This window comes from Palaemon carinicauda, chromosome 41, assembly GCF_036898095.1.
Source record: "Palaemon carinicauda isolate YSFRI2023 chromosome 41, ASM3689809v2, whole genome shotgun sequence".
Taxonomy (NCBI): Eukaryota; Metazoa; Arthropoda; class Malacostraca; order Decapoda; family Palaemonidae; genus Palaemon; species Palaemon carinicauda.
In genome coordinates, this window is record NC_090765.1 from 44611123 (window position 1) to 44629371 (window position 18249).

Sequence of the window (18249 nt, forward strand, 5' to 3'; positions counted from 1 at the left end):
GTTGTCATTGTTTTGATTAGCCTTATATGTGTTGTACAGACTTGATGATATTTTAGACACTGACAAACCTTCCTTTATTCCTCAGAACTGTAATGAATTTCTTAGTATGAGGAAGAAGCAGCTGCTCTTACTGAAGCTTGGCATTGTTGCCTGGTTCCTGGTTGTATATGTACTTTTTACATATCAACCAGCAACTCCACATCTGACACAGGTAATTTGGAGATTCTCTCTCGATTCTATATTAATTTTTATTTGCATTATTTCACTGAATCTTCCCCAATATTCTTTTGTATATGGTTCCAAGTGTAAGCATATTGGCAGAAATTAGATGAAAGAGTTTATTCTGTGAAATTGTATTAAAGATTTTATCCTGGATTTCATCAGTAGCTCTCCCAGATTAGTGTATTGACTGTATTCCCTTACTACCGGGTATTTTAATTAGTATTTGTTTTCAAAGCTATCCTCACTTTTTATTTAATTCATTGACATTATCACATTTTTAACTTTGAATGCACTTTGAAATTAAGTAATATTGAATCAACAATTGATATCATTGGTCAAATCAATTGATTTTTTTGTTTATTAGATTATTCAGATTATATGTTCATATTTTCAAAATATGATATGTATTGTATGTGAATTGGTTGCATTGGTATACTGTAGATTAGCAGACTACCACCTCAAGATTAATTTTTTTTCAAAAAGATGAAAAGATTAGAGACTATACGTAATTAGTCTTCCAATGCTGATTGATATTAGTTATTGTTATTACCTCTGCCAAGGAGGTTATAAAATGAAGTTTGTTTATTTATTTACAGGATTTTTGTGTGTCTGTCTGTGGACAGGTTTACGTCACAACCACTTGACTGTTGTTGAAATTTTCTCTTGAGATAGATCTTAGGTCATGGATGACCCCATTAGATTTTGGAGATGATCCGGATCCAGATTCTAGATCTGGATTTGCATTTTTCAATATTTAACTTAGCCGGTGATTATATAGCTGCAACTCTGTTGCTCGACAGAAAAACTCTACGTAAAAATTCGCCAGCGATCGCTACACAGGTAGGGGGTGTACTCAACAGCGCCATCTGTCGTTCAGATACCTAGTACTCATTGTAAACAAAGAACTCAATTTTCTCTCTGTCGGGCTACCGGCAAGACCTACTAATTAGCTGTTGCTAACTGGATTTGTTTTCACAACTATTTGGTGAAGTACACTATTCTAGTTTTGAGCTTTCGCTATGCAGGTGTTTTATCTTCATCTTAAAACTTGAACTCGTTTTGGATAGATTTAATTATGGTGACAAAGAGAGTATGGACTTTCTTTCACTTTTAAATGGCCGACCCTTCCCTTAGACGGAAGTGTGTTTAGGCTTTTAATAATTATCTTATCACGTTATAGATTTTCCTCTATATTTTATATCTCTCCGCCTTTATTAGGCCTCTTCGATTAACTTTCCATTTTTTATAAACATATAAAAATAAATTTTAATGCTTTGTTTATATAACGTACTTAAAAAGGCAGAGCCTGAGAGTAGGCGGTCCTAACTTGGAAACCGAAGTTAATCAACGTTGAGCCCTTTATATCGTCTTTAGCTTTTAAAGAGCTAAGGTTTTAAAACTTTTTAAATGTAATATTTTATGAAAGAATTTCTTTGATAGTCTTCGTACTGTTTTCAAAGATGAACTAACGTTTAGTTTTTTATGCTACGCAGTTGTTGACGTTCAGGACGTACAACATGCGCTCTATCGTTACGATAGAGAGAGAGTGTATCACGGTTTCACTTTGCAGTAAGAGTAAATCGATTCTGACGTTTTGTTCATTCTTTCTTAGCTTAAATGTTTTAAATTCTAAATTAAAGGAACTTTTTATTTGAAAAACCTTTCAGTTTTTTCCTTTAGTCAAATAACATGATTTTTGACGATATATAATTGGGCTCTTCTCTTAGGTGCGAAATCAAGAGAGAAAGAGAGAGAGAGATAGAGACAGAGGGAGAGAGAGGAGAGAAAACGTTCCGTTCAAGCGGGTAACGTTGTTCTCGTGTTACTCACGTCCCTAGTCGCTGTACGGGGAGGAAGGATAAAACGTTTTTAGGTTTTTATTCTCGTCCCCAGGCTATGTGCGGGGAGAGATTGAAAACGTAGTTATATGAACTAGTGTTTAGTCTCTTTCCCAGCCACTGATTTTTCTTTTTATCTTAAAATATGTTTTCTGTTTTTTGCTGGTATTATGAGCTTGTATTATACGACTAATTTCGCAATTACTACCTTTTAATGAAGGGTAGAATTGCGTGTTTCAGGTAGAAATTAGTGCAAAACAGAAAGTCGAAGTGATAAAGTGATATGCGCAAAGTGTTACAGTGTTGCGTCCGAGGCGCAAAGTGTTACAGTGTTGCGTCCGAGGGTTCGTCTGTTCATGCCTGTCGTTCACCTAGTCCGGGACCTCTTGCAAGCTCCCAAGCCCAGGGGAGAAGTAATGTCAAACGACTTATGGGTTCGAGAGGCCTTGACCAACGAACAGACGTTTTCCCTCTATGGTATCGGGTGTATCTTACCAAGATCTCCCCTACCATAAGACGAGAGAGACGTTGTTTCTCCTCGCCATCCGTAGGCTTTTCGCATAAGAAACCTGTCACAAGGTTTCGAAGCCCTTAAGCGAAAGTCAGTCCTTTCAGGACAAGTCCAGCGTCCTGGTTACAGCCAATAGGACAGCTCTGACCCTATGCAGTCATCGGATAACTGCTCGCCGCCTAACAAAAACGTAACACAGACTCCGAGAGTCTTTTTTTTGTAGGCAAAGTGTTGCGGTCACAGACGTTACCCTCGTCTATTACCACAACCATTTCCGTTGATCCTTAAGGGGTTGTATGGCAAAACATGCAGTATATGCTTGCCTCCCTTATGGAAGACTATTCTGCCGATTAGTCCGTTGAGTCTAGCCGTTTATCTCATCGATATCCTGGCTTTCAGCCAACCTAACGTTCCTTTGTGCTTACTGTTGACGTTGGCGTAGCTTAGTCACGCCAGTCAGGTTGTTTAGAACCACACTCGATGCGGTCTCGTGTGGTTTTTCAGCCGCATTTGGACGTTAGGCCACTGGCTGATGCTCCTGTTCAAGACGTTCACTAACAATCGGAGTTGACTCTTTTTGACGCTGTGCGTCAACCTCCGCATTCTAGAGTTGTTTTGACTGCTCAGTCTAGGCAGTCAAAGCAGTCTCGAGTGGACGCTGTGCGTCCTCACGCACCTGTTGTGGTTGACAGTTCAGTTGTTGACAGTTCACAGACTGTCAAGCAGTTACATGACGTTGCGTTCTGGTCCGCTACTAATGCACCAGTGAGAGACTCAGCTTTTATCGGACAAGGTTCCTATAGATGAGGAAGTTGCTGTTCTCCCTCCTACTGATATTCCCTTGAGGACTCTGTCAGATGGAGAGGAGCCTAAAGCTGCTTAGCCTCCTATGGACTTTAATTAAATCATGATGATTTTTTTTTTGTTTAAGGATCTTCGTCCGGATCTTTTTGTAACTGCTGCTCCTCGTTCGCCTAAACGTCAGAGCTTACACTAGGCCTAGCTACTTCGAAGCCGTTGTTTTTAAGCTAGTGCTCTCTCGCTCTCCTAGAGAGCGTTACGTTGGCTAGGCGACTGGTTTTTCACCAGGAGGAGTTTTAGGGATACAGCCTTTGCTTTCCCTTCTTTTAAACTGGTTTTTAGAGGAGAGTCTGATATGACACGAGATAAGTTCTCGGCTTGGGAGTTCAAGCCTCTGCCCAGATAGACTTCTCAATTCTGGTAGACTCTCCCTGGCGCCTAGCCAGGAGACGCTCCAAGTTGTTTACAGGTCAACTTCACAGCTGTTGTCGAGCCTTTGAAGTTTTGCTGTACTATTATGTCACGCATAACAAGGCTTTCAGGGATGGTAAACGGTTCTGCCTCAGTCGCTAACCCCGTCTGTTGCCACACCTGCTCCCGTAGACCCTAAATGGGCTTTGCTGCAAGACATGCAGTCCAAGCTTGCGTCCTTGATAGAGGACTTAAATGCGGAGAAGAACCTTCTGGCCAACAACCTTCCAACCGGTCGGTTGTGCGCCCTGTTGACGCTGAGGTAACCTACTCGCGTCTGCCAGTTGAGGTGGTTCCTCCACCGATGCGACCCAGTGTGGGTTGCCAGCCGCACGTTGACGTTAAGCGACGCTCGGATGTGGTTGTTGACGTTCAGGACGTTCAACAACCAGCAGAGGTGACTTGTTTTGACACAGTGCGTCAACCTCAGCAACCCGGTAGGGTGTTGACTGCACAACCCAGACGGTCTAGACAGTCTCGGGTTGACGCTGTGCTTCCTCGCGCACCCATGGTTGTTGACAGTTCACAGACTGTGCAGCAGTTCCATGATATTGCGTCCGGCTCCGTCACGCATCCACCAGTGCGACCGGATTCAGCGAGCCAGACGTTGCCCACTCCGTTGCCGTTTCCTCATCAGTTTCGGATGAGGAACCCTCTGATGAGGACGTTGCTGAACAACAAGACGATAGCCCCCAGCCCTGCTATCCATCCAGAAGATGCTGAAGAAGGAACGCTGCTCAGTCAGGCTGTGGATGAGTCTGGTAGGGACACTGTCATCCGTGGATCAATTTGTGTCACTAGGAAGACTACACCTCCGTCCTCTTCAATATAATCTAGCTTTTCACTGGAAAAAGGACAAGACGCTAGAAGCGGTCTCGATCCCGGTTTCCGAAAAGATAAAGTCTTGTCTGACTTGGTGAAAGGACAATATCAACCTAAGAGAGGGTCTTCCCCTGGCTGTTCAGACTCCCAACCACGTTCTCTTCTCGGACGCATCGGACGTAGGCTGGGGTGCGACATTAGACGGTCGGGAATGCTCGGGAATATGGAACTCGAGTCAAAGGACAATGCATTTCAACTGCAAGGAGCTACTGGCAGTACGTCTGGCCTGGAAAAGCTTCAGGTCTCTCCTTCAAGGCAAAGTGGTGGAGGTGAACTCGGACAACACCACGGCTTTGGCGTACATCTCCAAGCAAGGAGGGACCTACTCTCTGACTTTGTACGAGATCGCAAGGGACCTCCTCACCTGGTCAAAAGGTCTAAACTTATCACTAGTAACGAGGTTCATCCAAGGCAACTTGAATGTCATGGCAGATTGTCTCAGTCGGAAGGGACAAATAATTCCAACAGAATGGACCCTCCACAAGGATGTATGCAAGAGACTTTGGGCCACCTGGGGCCAGCCAACCATAGATCTCTTCGCAACCTCGATGACCAAGAGGCTCCCAGTATTTTGCTCACCAATCCCGGACCCAGCAGCAGTTCATATAGATGCCTTTCTCCTAGATTGGTCACATCTAGATCTATATGCATTCCCTCCGTTCAAGATTGTCAACAAGGTACTGCAGAAGTTCGCCTCTCACGAAGGGACAAGGTTGACGCTAGTTGCTCCCCTCTGGCCCGCGAGAGAATGGTTCACCGAGGTACTTCGATGGCTAGTAGACGTTCCCAGAACACTTCCCCTAAGGGTGGACCTTCTACGTCAGCCACACGTAAAGAAGGTACACCAAGGCCTCCATGCTCTTCGTCTGACTGCCTTCAGACTATCGAGAGACTCTCGAGAGCTAGAGGCTTTTCGAAGGAGGCAGCCAGAGCGATTGCTAGAGCAAGGAGAACATCCACCCTTAGAGTCTACCAATTGAAGTGGGAAATCTTCCGAAACTGGTGCAAGTCAGTATCCGTATCCTCGACCAGTACCTCTGTAACTCAAAGAGCTGACTTCCTCTTATATCTGAGGAAAGAACGATCTCTTTCAGCTCCCACTATCAAGGGTTACAGAAGCATGTTGGCATCAGTCTTCCGTCACAGAGGCTTAGATCTTTCCAACAATAAAGATCTACAGGACCTCCTTAAGTCTTTTGAGACCACGAAGGAGCGTCGTTTGGTTACACCTGGTTGGAATTTAGACGTGGTACTAAGATTCCTTATGTCAGACAGGTTCGAGCCGCTACAATCAGCCTCCCTGAAATATCTCACCTTAAAGACTCTTTTCCTGGTATGCTTAGCCACTGCTAAAAGAGTCAGTGAGATTCATGCCTTCAGCAAGAACATCGGATTCTCATCTGAAACGGCTACATGTTCTCTACAACTTGGTTTTCTAGCCAAAAACGAGCTGCCTTCTCGACCTTGGCCAAAATCGTTTGATATTCCAAGCTTATCGTATGGTTGGAAAGGAACTAGAAAGAGTCTTATGCCCTGTAAGAGCTCTTAAGTTCTATTTAAAACGAACTAAACCTTTACGAGGCCCGTCTGAAGCTTTATGGTGTTCAGTTAAGAAACCATCTTTGCCTATGTCAAAGAATGCTTTATCCTATTTTATCAGACTGTTAATACGAGAAGCTCATTCCCATCTGAATGAGGAAGACCAAGCTTTGCTGAAGGTAAGGACACACGAAGTTAGAGCTGACGCAACTTCCGTGGCCTTTAAACAAAATAGATCTCTGCGAAGTATAATGGACGCAACCTATTGGAAAAGCAAGTCAGTGTTCGCGTCTTTTTATCTTAAGGATGTCCAGTCTCTTTACGAGAACTGCTACACTCTGGGACCATTCGTAGCAGCGAGTGCAGTAGTGGGTGAGGGCTCAACCACTACAATTCCCTAATTCCATAACCTTTTTAATCTTTCTCTTGAAATGTTTTTATTGTTGTTTTTGGGTTGTCCGGAAGGCTAAGAAGCCTTTCGCATCCTGGTTGATTTGGCGGGTGGTCAAAGTCATTTCTTGAGAAGCGCCTAGATTAGAGGTTTTGATGAGGTCCTGTTGTATGGGTTGCAACCCTTGATACTTCAGCTCCTAGGGGTCGCTCAGCATCCTAAGAGGATCGCGAGGCTCCGTAAGGAAGACGTACTTAAAAAGGCAGAGTAATTGTTCAAGTCGACTTCCTTACCAGGTACCTATTTATTTTGTTTAGTTATTTTGATAACTTCTAAAATGAAATAAAAATTCTTAGCTCATATGATGTAAACATATTTTGCTGGTCTCTACCCACCCCCCTGGGTGTGAATCAGCTATTATAATCACCGGCTAAGTTAAATATTGAAAAATGTTATTTTGATAATAAAATAAATTTTTGAATATACTTACCCGGTGATTATAAATTAAAGGACCCTCCCTTCCTCCCCAATAGAGACAAAGTGGACCGAGGAGAAAATTGAGTTCTTTGTTTACAATGAGTACTAGGTATCTGAACGACAGATGGCGCTGTTGAGTACACCCCCTACCTGTGTAGCGATCGCTGGCGAATTTTTACGTAGAGTTTTTCTGTCGAGCAACAGAGTTGCAGCTATTATAATCACCGGGTAAGTATATTCAAAAATTTATTTTATTATCAAAATAACATTTTTCACCATTTTAAAGATAATGTCGAAACAAATTGATGGATGTGTGGGGAAATTTCCATCACAGATAGATCTTGGACCATGGGCAACTCCATTAACTTTTGGAGATGATGTGGTTCCAGATCCGAATTCTAGATCTGGATATGCATTTTTCTTAATTTTAAAGATTACATGAAAGCAAAGAGACAAATTTTGACGATATTGGATTTTCACAAAATCTTAACAATGAATAGATATTATGCCTCATAAGAACCCACAAAATTTTGGAGGTGATACGTTTCAAGAATAAGAACATTGCACTTTTCACCATCTACAGGCAGCATATGAAAAGGGGGATACGCTGTTCATAGACTTTAGTTAAATGTTAGTGTAGATTCATCCATGGTTAGCATATGAAAAAGAGAAGTGTTTTGTCTGTAGACCTGAGAAAAATGGTAATTTTCATTGGCAAAGGTCTAACATATCTGGTTGCTCTTGTCATCTTATGTAAGGAGAAGAGTTAATTGGTGTCATGGTCTAATGTTTGTCTTGCCTCATTACCATGTTGGAAGAGCTCTTCAGATACCTGATGGTTTAATAGTCGGCAATCGCCGATGATTGCCGCTAGTGATGCTCTGACCACCAATCTGCCTTTTTTGTGAAAGCGTGGTTCAAGGGCTCATGGTTCATTTGCATCACAAATTGCCGTCCCTCAAGCAGCTTTCTATATAAAGAAAATGGAGAAACTACGAATAAAGAGGGAAGGTACCTTGGCCAGACAGGTCCTTGCAGTTACCTTTCAGTGGTTCAGTCTTTTAGGAAGTCAATCCAGAGTTCCTAATAGGTTGTGAAGTATCCTGTTCCGCCTGTATACTGGTTCATTACTCTATAATTTGTGGTACTTTTTGAGGGAAACTCATTCTCTACTGACAGCTGGAGTAATTTTTTATCTTTTTTTTTTTTCTTTATTTCAGAACACTTGAAAATAGAGGAATAATTTTGTTGATTTGCAAATAATCTATCTTTAGTTAAATTCTTGAGGTAACACAGCGTAGATGTCATTACTGTACTTCTATTGCCAAGAATAGTACAGTAATAAGATAAGGAAGTAAGCTTGTGTTTAGATGAATTCATAGACCCTAGGTCCAGTAATGGCAACAAGGTGTGTTTTTCCTGTTTATTTAATAAAGTCGGTAGGCTCAACCTTTTTATTACTATAATTACCAGCCTAGGTACAACCTTGGGTGGAAAAGCAGAATGCAACAAGCTTAAGGACTCCAATAGCGAAAGCAAGCCAATGAGGAAATGAAATATTTAAAGATTAGTAACTACGTTAAAATAGAACAGTAGAAATTTTAAGATTGTGTGTTGTTTAGATTTCTTGGAAGATAAAATCCCTTGTTGAAGTTTAGTGTGATAGCCCTTTTTCTTGTCATGAAATCAGTGGCTCTATTGTACAAAAATAGGTCTTTACCTCAGTAACCCCTTTTTCTTTCAAAAAATTTTGCAAAGTAAATTGAATGTGTGCACTCTGCCACTCTAGGTACAAAGTATTTTTTTTTGTGGAAAGAAGATAACCTATATCTTTGTGATAAAATTTGCCACCCTGGTAATAAATTTGTTACCTGTTAAGTTTGCTCCCCTTCAAAATAGCTACTAAGGCAAATGTAAACTGATAGGCTTTGTGTTACAACCAATGAAGTTTTTAAATAGCTACATGATTATTCAGTGGTGGAATTGTCCTTTATATTAATTAATTTCATATTTTGTTATTTTAATTGGGAAAAAAATTAGTGTAGTATTATGATATCTTTAATCAATTTATTCGATATTTAGTACATGTGTTGGGTTGTATATTGAATATAAATAAGTATCCTTTATTTACTTATATATTCAGGATGGAGATAAGACTCACTCCATATCACATCAGGTGGATAAATTAGAGTCAGAGCTTAAGAAACAGAGTGATTTCTACAATTCCTTGGTGGAAAGACTCAGGACCCTTCAAAAGCAGCAGGAGGAGCAGCGGAGCCGAGAAGAAGCCGTAGATCTTGGCCTCCAGGTATGGTATGGGTTTATTGTCTTATACAGTAACATATTGGCATTTTATTTTTAACTGGACTTGTTTTAGATCATTTAATGTTCATAGTACAGTTTCAATTTTGTAAATGCTTAGTCAGTGACAATATTCAACTCTCATCTTGAATTGTAATAGGGGTATAGAGTAAGCCCACATTTTTGTCTATATCTTGATTCCACAGACCAGTTTGCAATGATGTTTTTTTTTTTTTTTTTTTTTTTTTTCAGTATCCTTATAAGATATTCTCAGTCACCTTCAAAGAAGACTGAATTATTTACAATAGTTCTTTATTCTTAGCAAACCCATATAACATTTTTTTCTATGTAGATACAAACCTTTCATTTGGTACCTTTGAGGTTGGTCAGAAGAATCTTGTGTTTTCCCCAGCAGCAGGTGAATGGTTTTTCTTGGATTTAACATCAACTCTATTAGGATTGAGGGTAAAAATCCATTATCCTCTCCTTGCTAAGGGAGAGTCACTCTCACCATGACTTGTATCGAAAGCCACTCTCGTCATGATTTGTTATATCAAAAGCATGATGATAGGCCTGTGATTGTCTCTCTGAAATTTCCAATTCCTGTCAAGGAAGCCCCTTTGGCCTATTACTTCATTGAAGCATCATTGTTTGGCACCCAGGGTTTGACTCCGAAAAAAGGGAAGAAAGATATACTCTCCACATTTGGCAGTTTTTCTTCCCCTTCATCTTTTCTTCCTACTGCAACACTTATTTTTCCAGAAGAGGAGGTACTGTAGGCCAGGAAGACCGTGAGACTTCTTGTAAACTATCTGTCTTTTACATAATAGAGAGACAATGTTCTATCAAGTGCTGACCCTATGAAGAGGGTAAACGTGACTGCAGTGCCAGTGCTTACACACTTAGCACCAGCACTTGGCCCTTGCTGGACCATGCAGTCACACTGTTGGTCTTTTCCTGTATGGTTGAGGATTGCTTTTGCCTCTTTCCAGATATATTCTGGTATTGAAAGCTGAGAGATAACTGGTGACATTCCTTCGCATACACACGATGGGTAATTTGGGGGAAACCTGCAATCAATCTCCACTTTCTTACAATCTACGAGTCATTCCTATGCATATATGGAATATAAGCTTGGCTCTTCTCATGATCAGTGTCGTAATGACTTTTGTACCCAGAGTTCAAAGTTTTTGAGTAAGGTCTCCCTTTCTTGAGACAACTGACTGCTGTCTGGTTGTCATTGGAGATTTTTTCATACACAAATTTAAACCTTTGTCTTTTAAGAGTTGTATGTTTTAAATGAAGCCAGAAACTTAACTCTTGAGATTTATAACGAGATGTCAGTAGTTGCTGGCGGGTGACAAGGAAGCCTTCCCCCCTGCCAGTTCATTGAATTGCCACTTTGACTTCACCTGCCAACTAGTACAAATTTGGCTATATTTACACCTTTTATTTTTTTTTTTTTTTTTATTATTTATAGATTGCTGTGTGAATGGAGAAATCATGTGTGGGCATTCATGAGCAGAAGTTCTGTGGATTCCCGTTAATTGTGCTATTCTTTCAGAGGTCATGACTACGAGCAGTCATCACCCAGTGAGGTATGTAAAAAGTGGTTGTCTTGCAATAGCTGTTGTATGGCAAGAGAAGGAAGAAAATGGCAAAAAGAGATTCTTCTTCCTCTGGGTGTTCCGTAAAGTTAATGAAATCCTCTAAACCTCTCTCTTCTGTCTTTGGTACTCAACCCTCTGAACCTTCTCCGTCTCGATCTCCCCTATGAGTTGACGAAGGACAACCCTTAGGTTTAACTTTGGGACAAGCTCTGCGGGAGGCAAGCCTATCTGCTATCCCCAGAGAAACATGTTCCCCGCACTTCAATTCAGAGCGAGTCTGAAATTGCTTATTCAAATGGCGACACTGCTAGGATAATACCCAAAGGACTCTGTGGCCTTCCTTAAGGCTGAGGGGAATTTTATCAACTGAAAAGCACCTACTGGTTTTAGCTACATCTGAGACTAAGATTTTTTGAAGCCCGTCTTTTGAAAAGATTGGTAATTAAGTCATCTCTACTCTTTATGACACTTTACCATTTAGCTCTTGCCTCTGAAACATTTTAGTGACTTCATGCCTAGTGTGGGAATATAATCCACTCAAAGAACTGCTGTCTATTGAACTTTCTCTTTACAAAATCCTGCTATTCCCATGAATTCTTTTCATAGCGAGAACCTTTCATGCTCCATTAAGGTGATTTTACCGTATTAACAATTTGCTCAGAAGTTCTGCTTGTACTCTGCTGTCCTGTATGCAACAGAAACAAGGGTTCTGACAAAATAAAAGAGATTCTCTCTCTCTCTCTTTTTTCCTTTTGATACTACTTACAGTACAGTACTTGTAAAATCATTAACAATTTACTCAGAGGTTCTGCTTTCCTTAGTTTAGAATTTTTCATCTCATGGGCTACAGATAGAAACTAAATTCCAAAATTCTGATTTTATGGCAGAAGGTAATTTGTAGTTGTTGAAGTTTATAGTGTACAAGGGGTTTCAATCACAATAAGAAGGTTGTTACCATTATTTGAGCTGAGCGATGGATATGTCACTCTAACTGCGCTTAGAGTCTATTTCAGAAATGTACCTCATGAACTCTTGGATGTGCTGTAATCTTGTCAGGGCCAAATATTTCTAATGTACCATGTTTTTTTCCAACAGGGAGGGATTGTGCACCTTTGCTAATTAAGGGTTAATAAAAGAAGTCCTATTTTAATTTAAAAAAAATATTTTTCTCACAAACTTTTCATTCATGGAGTTAGTGCCCTTTTCTCTTCCCTGGCACTATGATATTTAATCTTTTGCCACAGAGAAAGTAAGTGTGAAATGGGTGTTATCTGTAGAGGCTTATTAATTATGAAGAGTGAAAGTTCTGTAACTTGGATCCCATTGTCAATGGAAATTAAGCAATTCGTATATTTAATGGGTTTATGCAAAAAAAGACTACTTTATTTATGTTATTAAAACTTTTTTTTTTACTAAAGAATTTTTTTCTATTGAACGAATCCATTTCTTAGCCCCCTACTAAAGGTTTTATGATGAACTTAGTTGAGGATCTCATGTCTGTGAGAACACACCTGGAATAATGTTTCCAGCTATTTTCATGACTGACTTATCTCGTGAATTACTATAGGAAATTAATATTTTTTAGAATTTGGAATTCTATTTAGATGATTTATTTTATACCTTGTATTTTATTATAAAATTATGAAAACGGAAAATTTGATGGTCTTGAAAAGTTTCCGACCATAGAAAAGGTTTGAGTTGGTAGTTTATGATTGTTGTACAATTTTACTATAGCCCATCATATTTTTTCAGGATCTAATACCAGAGCCTCCTATTCAAGTACTGCCTGTATTGTTGATAGCATGTAATCGAGAATCAGCTGTACGGAGATCTCTGGATCTTCTACTTAAGTACCGACCAAACCAGGAACAATTTCCCATTGTAGTGTCTCAGGATTGTGGTCATAAACCAACTAGAGATGCTGTAATGTCCTATGGTGATAAAGTTACGTTAATTCAGGTGAGTGCTTTCCTGTAATAAACTTCAGTAAGTCCTGTCTGTATCATATTTATTTTCTTTGAACGGAATATTTTACCATGAAATTTTTTATTATATAGTATATCTCAAAGCTATTGGTAATTGGAATTGTAAAGAGAAATACAATGAGGAATATGACTGTGTAGTTTCGTGGAAGGTGTGGGCATGTACACTGTACTGTGTACTGAATATTACAGATGATATCATAAGAAGTCTCCTAGATTACAAAACTAAATGAAGTAAAATATATTTGATGTCTGAATTGTATAACAACAGCAAATGGGGAAGATATAGAAATGTAAGAACCTTTATGTGATAGATGAGCAGGTCTTCGAAGAGTTGATTATTTCTTGTACTGTGTAGACACAGTTGACTGCCGAGACAATTCAAAGAGCAGAAAGCGAGTGGCTGCATTATGGATGAATTAGAGAGAAATTGCCAGACTTATGTAATGATTTACCTATGATAGAGAGTAAAAACTTCTGCTAGGTATATAAGGCCTGTACTGCTGTCCTGTATACAACAAAAACAAGGGCTCTGACAAAATGAAAGAGATTCTCTCTCTCTCTCTCTTTCTCTCTCTCTCTCTCTCTCTCTCTCTCTCTCTCTCTCTCTCTCTCTCTCTCTCTCTCTCTCTCTCTCTCTCTCTCTCTCTTTTTTTTTCCTTGTAATACTACTTACTTGTAAAATCATTTTCCTGATTCATTTTGTGATGTCATATCCTGGTTTTGGACCAAGCTGCTTGGGATAGACTTATATTCCCACAAACATACTCCAAATAAAGGTAAATGAAATCCGCCATAATAATTTTTGTTGATTTCTTATGTAATTTTATGGTTTTATATAGAATAATAACCATGCACTATAGTTTCATGTTAGAATATTTACATATAATACTATCAAACTATGTTTGTAATGCCTAACTGGAACCTCATATCCTAGGTCAACCCAAATTTATCATGTGTTGTTGTAGATGGAGTGTTATCAAGGCAAAAGGTGGATGAGAGAGTTATCTAAAAGTTTCACTTTCTTTTCAGCAACCTGACTTGAGTGATATAGATGTACCTGTGAAAGAAAAGAAATTTAAAGGATATTTCCTGATAGCGAGACATTATAGATGGGCTTTGAATCAGATCTTCCAGAAATTTTCATATGAAGCTGTGATTATTGTGGAAGGTGAGTAGGAATTATAGTGTTTTTACGGTTGTCCCAAGATACATAAAAAGGAAGTGTGAGTCGGATCCAGATTTTAGTTATCTGTGTCTCACTGTTTGTTCAACTGTAAGAACATTAAATAGTCATGTGACAGTTCCATAGGCCCTTTAGCTAATAGTGATCTTTTGATGATTATCTTTAAGTTTATAATCCGTCCTTCACTTTCCTATTGATTCGTGTATAATTTTGTCTTGCAATTTGGTGACTAGAGAAATTTATCTTTGATCTTCTTAAAATTGAAATGAGTACAGTACAATCAATTAGGGGGAGAATTATGCAGGTATAGTGAAACATTGGAGATTTTACTTTTTTCAATATTTAACTTAGCCGGTGATTATATAAGCTGCAGCTCTGCTGCTCGACAGAAAACTCTACGGAAAAAATCCGCCAGCGATCGCTATGCAGGTAGGGGGTGTACTTCAACAGCGCCATCTGTCGTGCAGGTACTCAGTACTCATTGTAAACAAAGAACTCAATTTTCTCTCTGTCGTGCTACCGGCAAGACCTACTAATTCGCTGTTGCTAACTGGATTTGTTTTCACAACTATTTGGTGAAGTACACTATTCTAGTTTTGAGCTTTCGCTGTGCAGGCTTTCTCTTCAATAAATCCTTGCATTCTTTTTTTGATATCGGATTATTTGTTGATGACTTTGGATAGTTTTTGAATTCCCCTTTGACCAATTCAAAATGGCTGACCCTTCTCAAGTCCCAAAATTCAGGAAGTGTAATGCTAGGGACTGTTCAAGGCGTCTTCCGAAGGCCTCTATCGATCCTCACACCGTTTGTTCCAATTGTCGGGATAAAACCTGTCAATTGGAAGATCGATGTGAGGAATGCGTTGGGCTTTCGGAATTCGATTTTATCGAATTCCAAAAATATACACGTAGGCTAGAGAGAGATAGAGTCAGGAGAAGTTCATCTCGTTCTGTTGATTTTTCCTCTCCTCATGCCCCACAACCTATTCCTTCCCCTGTAGTGGTTGCTCCTAATCCCCCTTCTGGCACTCAGGAACCTTCGATGGCTGACATGATGCGTGCCATCCAAGCTCTGGGTGAGAGAGTTGAGTCCCTGGCTAGTGACCGTAACCAGCTCATGGCGGACGTCAAGGAGCTGAAGTGTAAAAGTGCAGTGGGAAGTGGTAAAGTGAGTGATAGTGTTGTAGATAGTGTTGCGCTTGAGGGTTCGTCTGTTCGTGCCTGTCGACCTCCTAGTCCGGGACCTCTTGCAAGCTCCCAAGTCCAGGGGAGAAGCAATGGCGTACGACCAATGGGTTCGAGAGGCTTTAATCAGCGAACAGACGTTCCCTCCGTGGTTTCGGGCGTATCTACCCAAGATCGCCCCACCCACACAAAGACGAGAGAGCCCATTTATTCCTCGTCTGCGGAAGAGGTTTCTCGTAAGAAACCATGGACCAAGGTCTCACGACCTCTTAAGCGCAAGTCGGTCCCTTCCGCGCAAGTCCAACGGCCCAGTTGTAGCCACTGGGTCAGTTCGGACTCGCTGCAGTCTTCCGATGACTGCTCACCTCCTAAGAGAGGCAAAGCGGTACCCGCCTCAGGCAGTTACACCGTCTGTCGCCGCACCTGCTCCTGCAGACCCTAAGTGGTCTTTGCTGCAGACCATGCAGTACCAATTAACGTCTCTGATGCAGGACTTTCGTGCGGAGAAGGTTGCTGCTGCACCAGCCTCTTGCCTACATCCAACCACACACTCGGTTGTGCGTCCTGTGGACGCTTCGGCGACCTTCTTACGCACTCCAGCTGAGAGAGTCCCGCCACCCATGCGTTCCAGTGTGCCCTGCCAGCCGCATGTTGACGTTCAGCGACGCACGGAACCTTCCGTTGACGTTCGCGAGGTACAACAACCGTCAGAGTTGTTTTGTTTTGACGCGGTGCGTCAACCTCCGCAACCCAGTGTGGTTGCCACTGCTCTCCCACAGCAGACTAGACAGTCTGGAGTAGACGCTGTGCGTCCCCGCGCTGCTATGGTTGTTGCCAGCTCACAGACTGGGCAACAGTTCCATGACGTTGCGTCTGGTTCAGTCACGCGTGCACCCGTGCGACCGGACTCAGCTAACCAGCCGATACCTACTCCATTGCCGCTTCCTCCTCAATACTCGGATGATGACGATGCGGCACACGTTGATGAACCACATTCGGACCTTGACGAGCCCAAGTCCACGCAACCCTCTTTGGACTTTAGAAAAGTTCTTGCTCTGTTCAAAGAGATGTTTCCGGACCAGTTTGTGTCTGTGGCTCCGCGCTCTCCTCCGTCAGAGTTTGCTTTAGGTACGCAGTCATCCTCGCCTGCCTTTACTAGACTCGTCCTCGCACGCTCGTCCAAGAGAGCTTTACGAGTAATAGGAGAATGGATGCAGTCCAAAAAGAGTCTAGGGAAGACAGCTTTTACGTTTCCCCCTGCTAGACTCTCTTCCAGATCGAGCGTCTGGTATGCCACGGGAGAAGTTCTCGGCTTGAGAGTTCCTGCCTCTGCCCAGGGCGACTTCTCAAGTCTTGTAGACTCTCCCCGCAGGCTAGCCATGAGACGCTCTAAGATATGCTGGTCACCTTCGGACCTAGACCATCTGTTGAAAGGGATATTTAGAGCCTTCGAGGTCTTCAACTTTTTAGACTGGTGTCTGGGAGCTTTGAGCAGGAAGATCTCCCCGACTGAGAAGGAATCTTATTTGCTCATCATGTCCTGCATGGACAAGGCCATACGTGACGGGTCTAGTGAGTTTGCTGCATCGTTCGTATCCGGAGTCCTCAAGAAGCGTGAGAACCTTTGCTCTTTCCTGTCAGCTGGAGTGACACCATGTCAAAGATCCGAACTTCTGTTTGCTCCTCTTTCTAAGTGCCTTTTTCCAGAGGACTTGATTAAGGAGATTGCTGCTTCTTTGATACAGAAGGACACTCATGACCTGGTTGCGTCCTCTGCCCGCAAAGCCACCCCTTTGCCTACCTTGTCAGCTAGACCAAGGATGGATACTCCAGCGTCCCGATTTATTCCGCCCTTTCGTGGCAGAGCCTCCAGCAGAGGAGGTGCTCGTGCCGAAGGGAGACGTGGGAAGAAGAAAGGAACCAAGTCCTTTAAAGGCAGAGTCTGACTGCCAGCTTCTTCAGACAGCAGTGGGAGCCAGACTCAAGAACTTCTGGCAGACCTGGGAGAAGAGAGGCGCAGATGCACAATCTGTGAAGTTGCTCAGAGAGGGGTACAAGATCCCGTTTGTACGAAAACCCCCTCTAGCAACGTCTCCCATCGATCTCTCTCCCAGGTACAGAGAGGAAGACAAGAGACGAGCATTGAAACAGGAGGTGTCTCTCTTACTAGAAAAGGGAGCGGTAGTCAAAGTCCTGGACCATTAAACCCCGGGCTTCTACAACCGTCTCTTCTTAGTGGCAAAGAAGACAGGAGGGTGGAGGCCGGTGCTAGACGTCAGTGCGCTGAATGTCTTTGTCACAAAGCAGACGTTCTCCATGGAGACCACAAAGTCCGTTCTAGCAGCGGTCAGAAGGGAAGACTGGATGGTCTCTTTAGACCTAAGGGACGCATACTTTCACGTCCCCATCCACCCAGACTCCCAACATTTTCTGAGATTTGTTTACGAAAAGGTTGTCTACCAGTTTCAAGCCCTGTGCTTTGGCCTAAGCACAGCTCCTCTTGTGTTTACGAGGCTGATGAGGAATGTAGCCAAATTCCTTCATTTAGCGGACATCAGAGCCTCCCTCTATTTGGACGACTGGCTTCTAAGAGCTTCTTCCAGTCATCGCTGTCTGAAGGATCTAAAGTGGACTCTAGATCTGACCAAGGAATTGGGTCTCCTGGTCAATATGGAAAAGTCTCAAGTGGTCCCATCCCAAACTATTGTGTATTTAGGGATGGAGATTCACAGTCTAGCTTTTCGGGCTTTTCCGTCGGCCCCCAGAACAAGTCAAGCCCAGTTATGCATCCAGAACATGCTGAAGAAGGAACGATGTTCAGTCAGGCAGTGGATGAGTCTGATAGGGACACTA

The 18249-nt window shown here is 41.8% G+C and overlaps 1 protein-coding gene across 5 annotated transcripts in view; it reads left to right on the forward strand.

Moving 5' to 3' along the window:
- The window catches only part of Mgat1 (alpha-1,3-mannosyl-glycoprotein 2-beta-N-acetylglucosaminyltransferase), a 122968-nt gene that overhangs the window by 45772 nt on the left and 58947 nt on the right, over nt 1-18249 (forward strand). For all 5 annotated transcript variants that reach the window (XM_068364589.1, XM_068364587.1, XM_068364588.1 and 2 more), the window contains 4 exons: nt 86-211; nt 9276-9440; nt 12796-13002; nt 14058-14196. In XM_068364589.1, the coding sequence (XP_068220690.1) occupies nt 107-211; nt 9276-9440; nt 12796-13002; nt 14058-14196 (616 nt within the window). In that variant the 5' untranslated portion in view covers nt 86-106. The remainder of the gene's footprint in view (nt 1-85; nt 212-9275; nt 9441-12795; nt 13003-14057; nt 14197-18249) is intronic.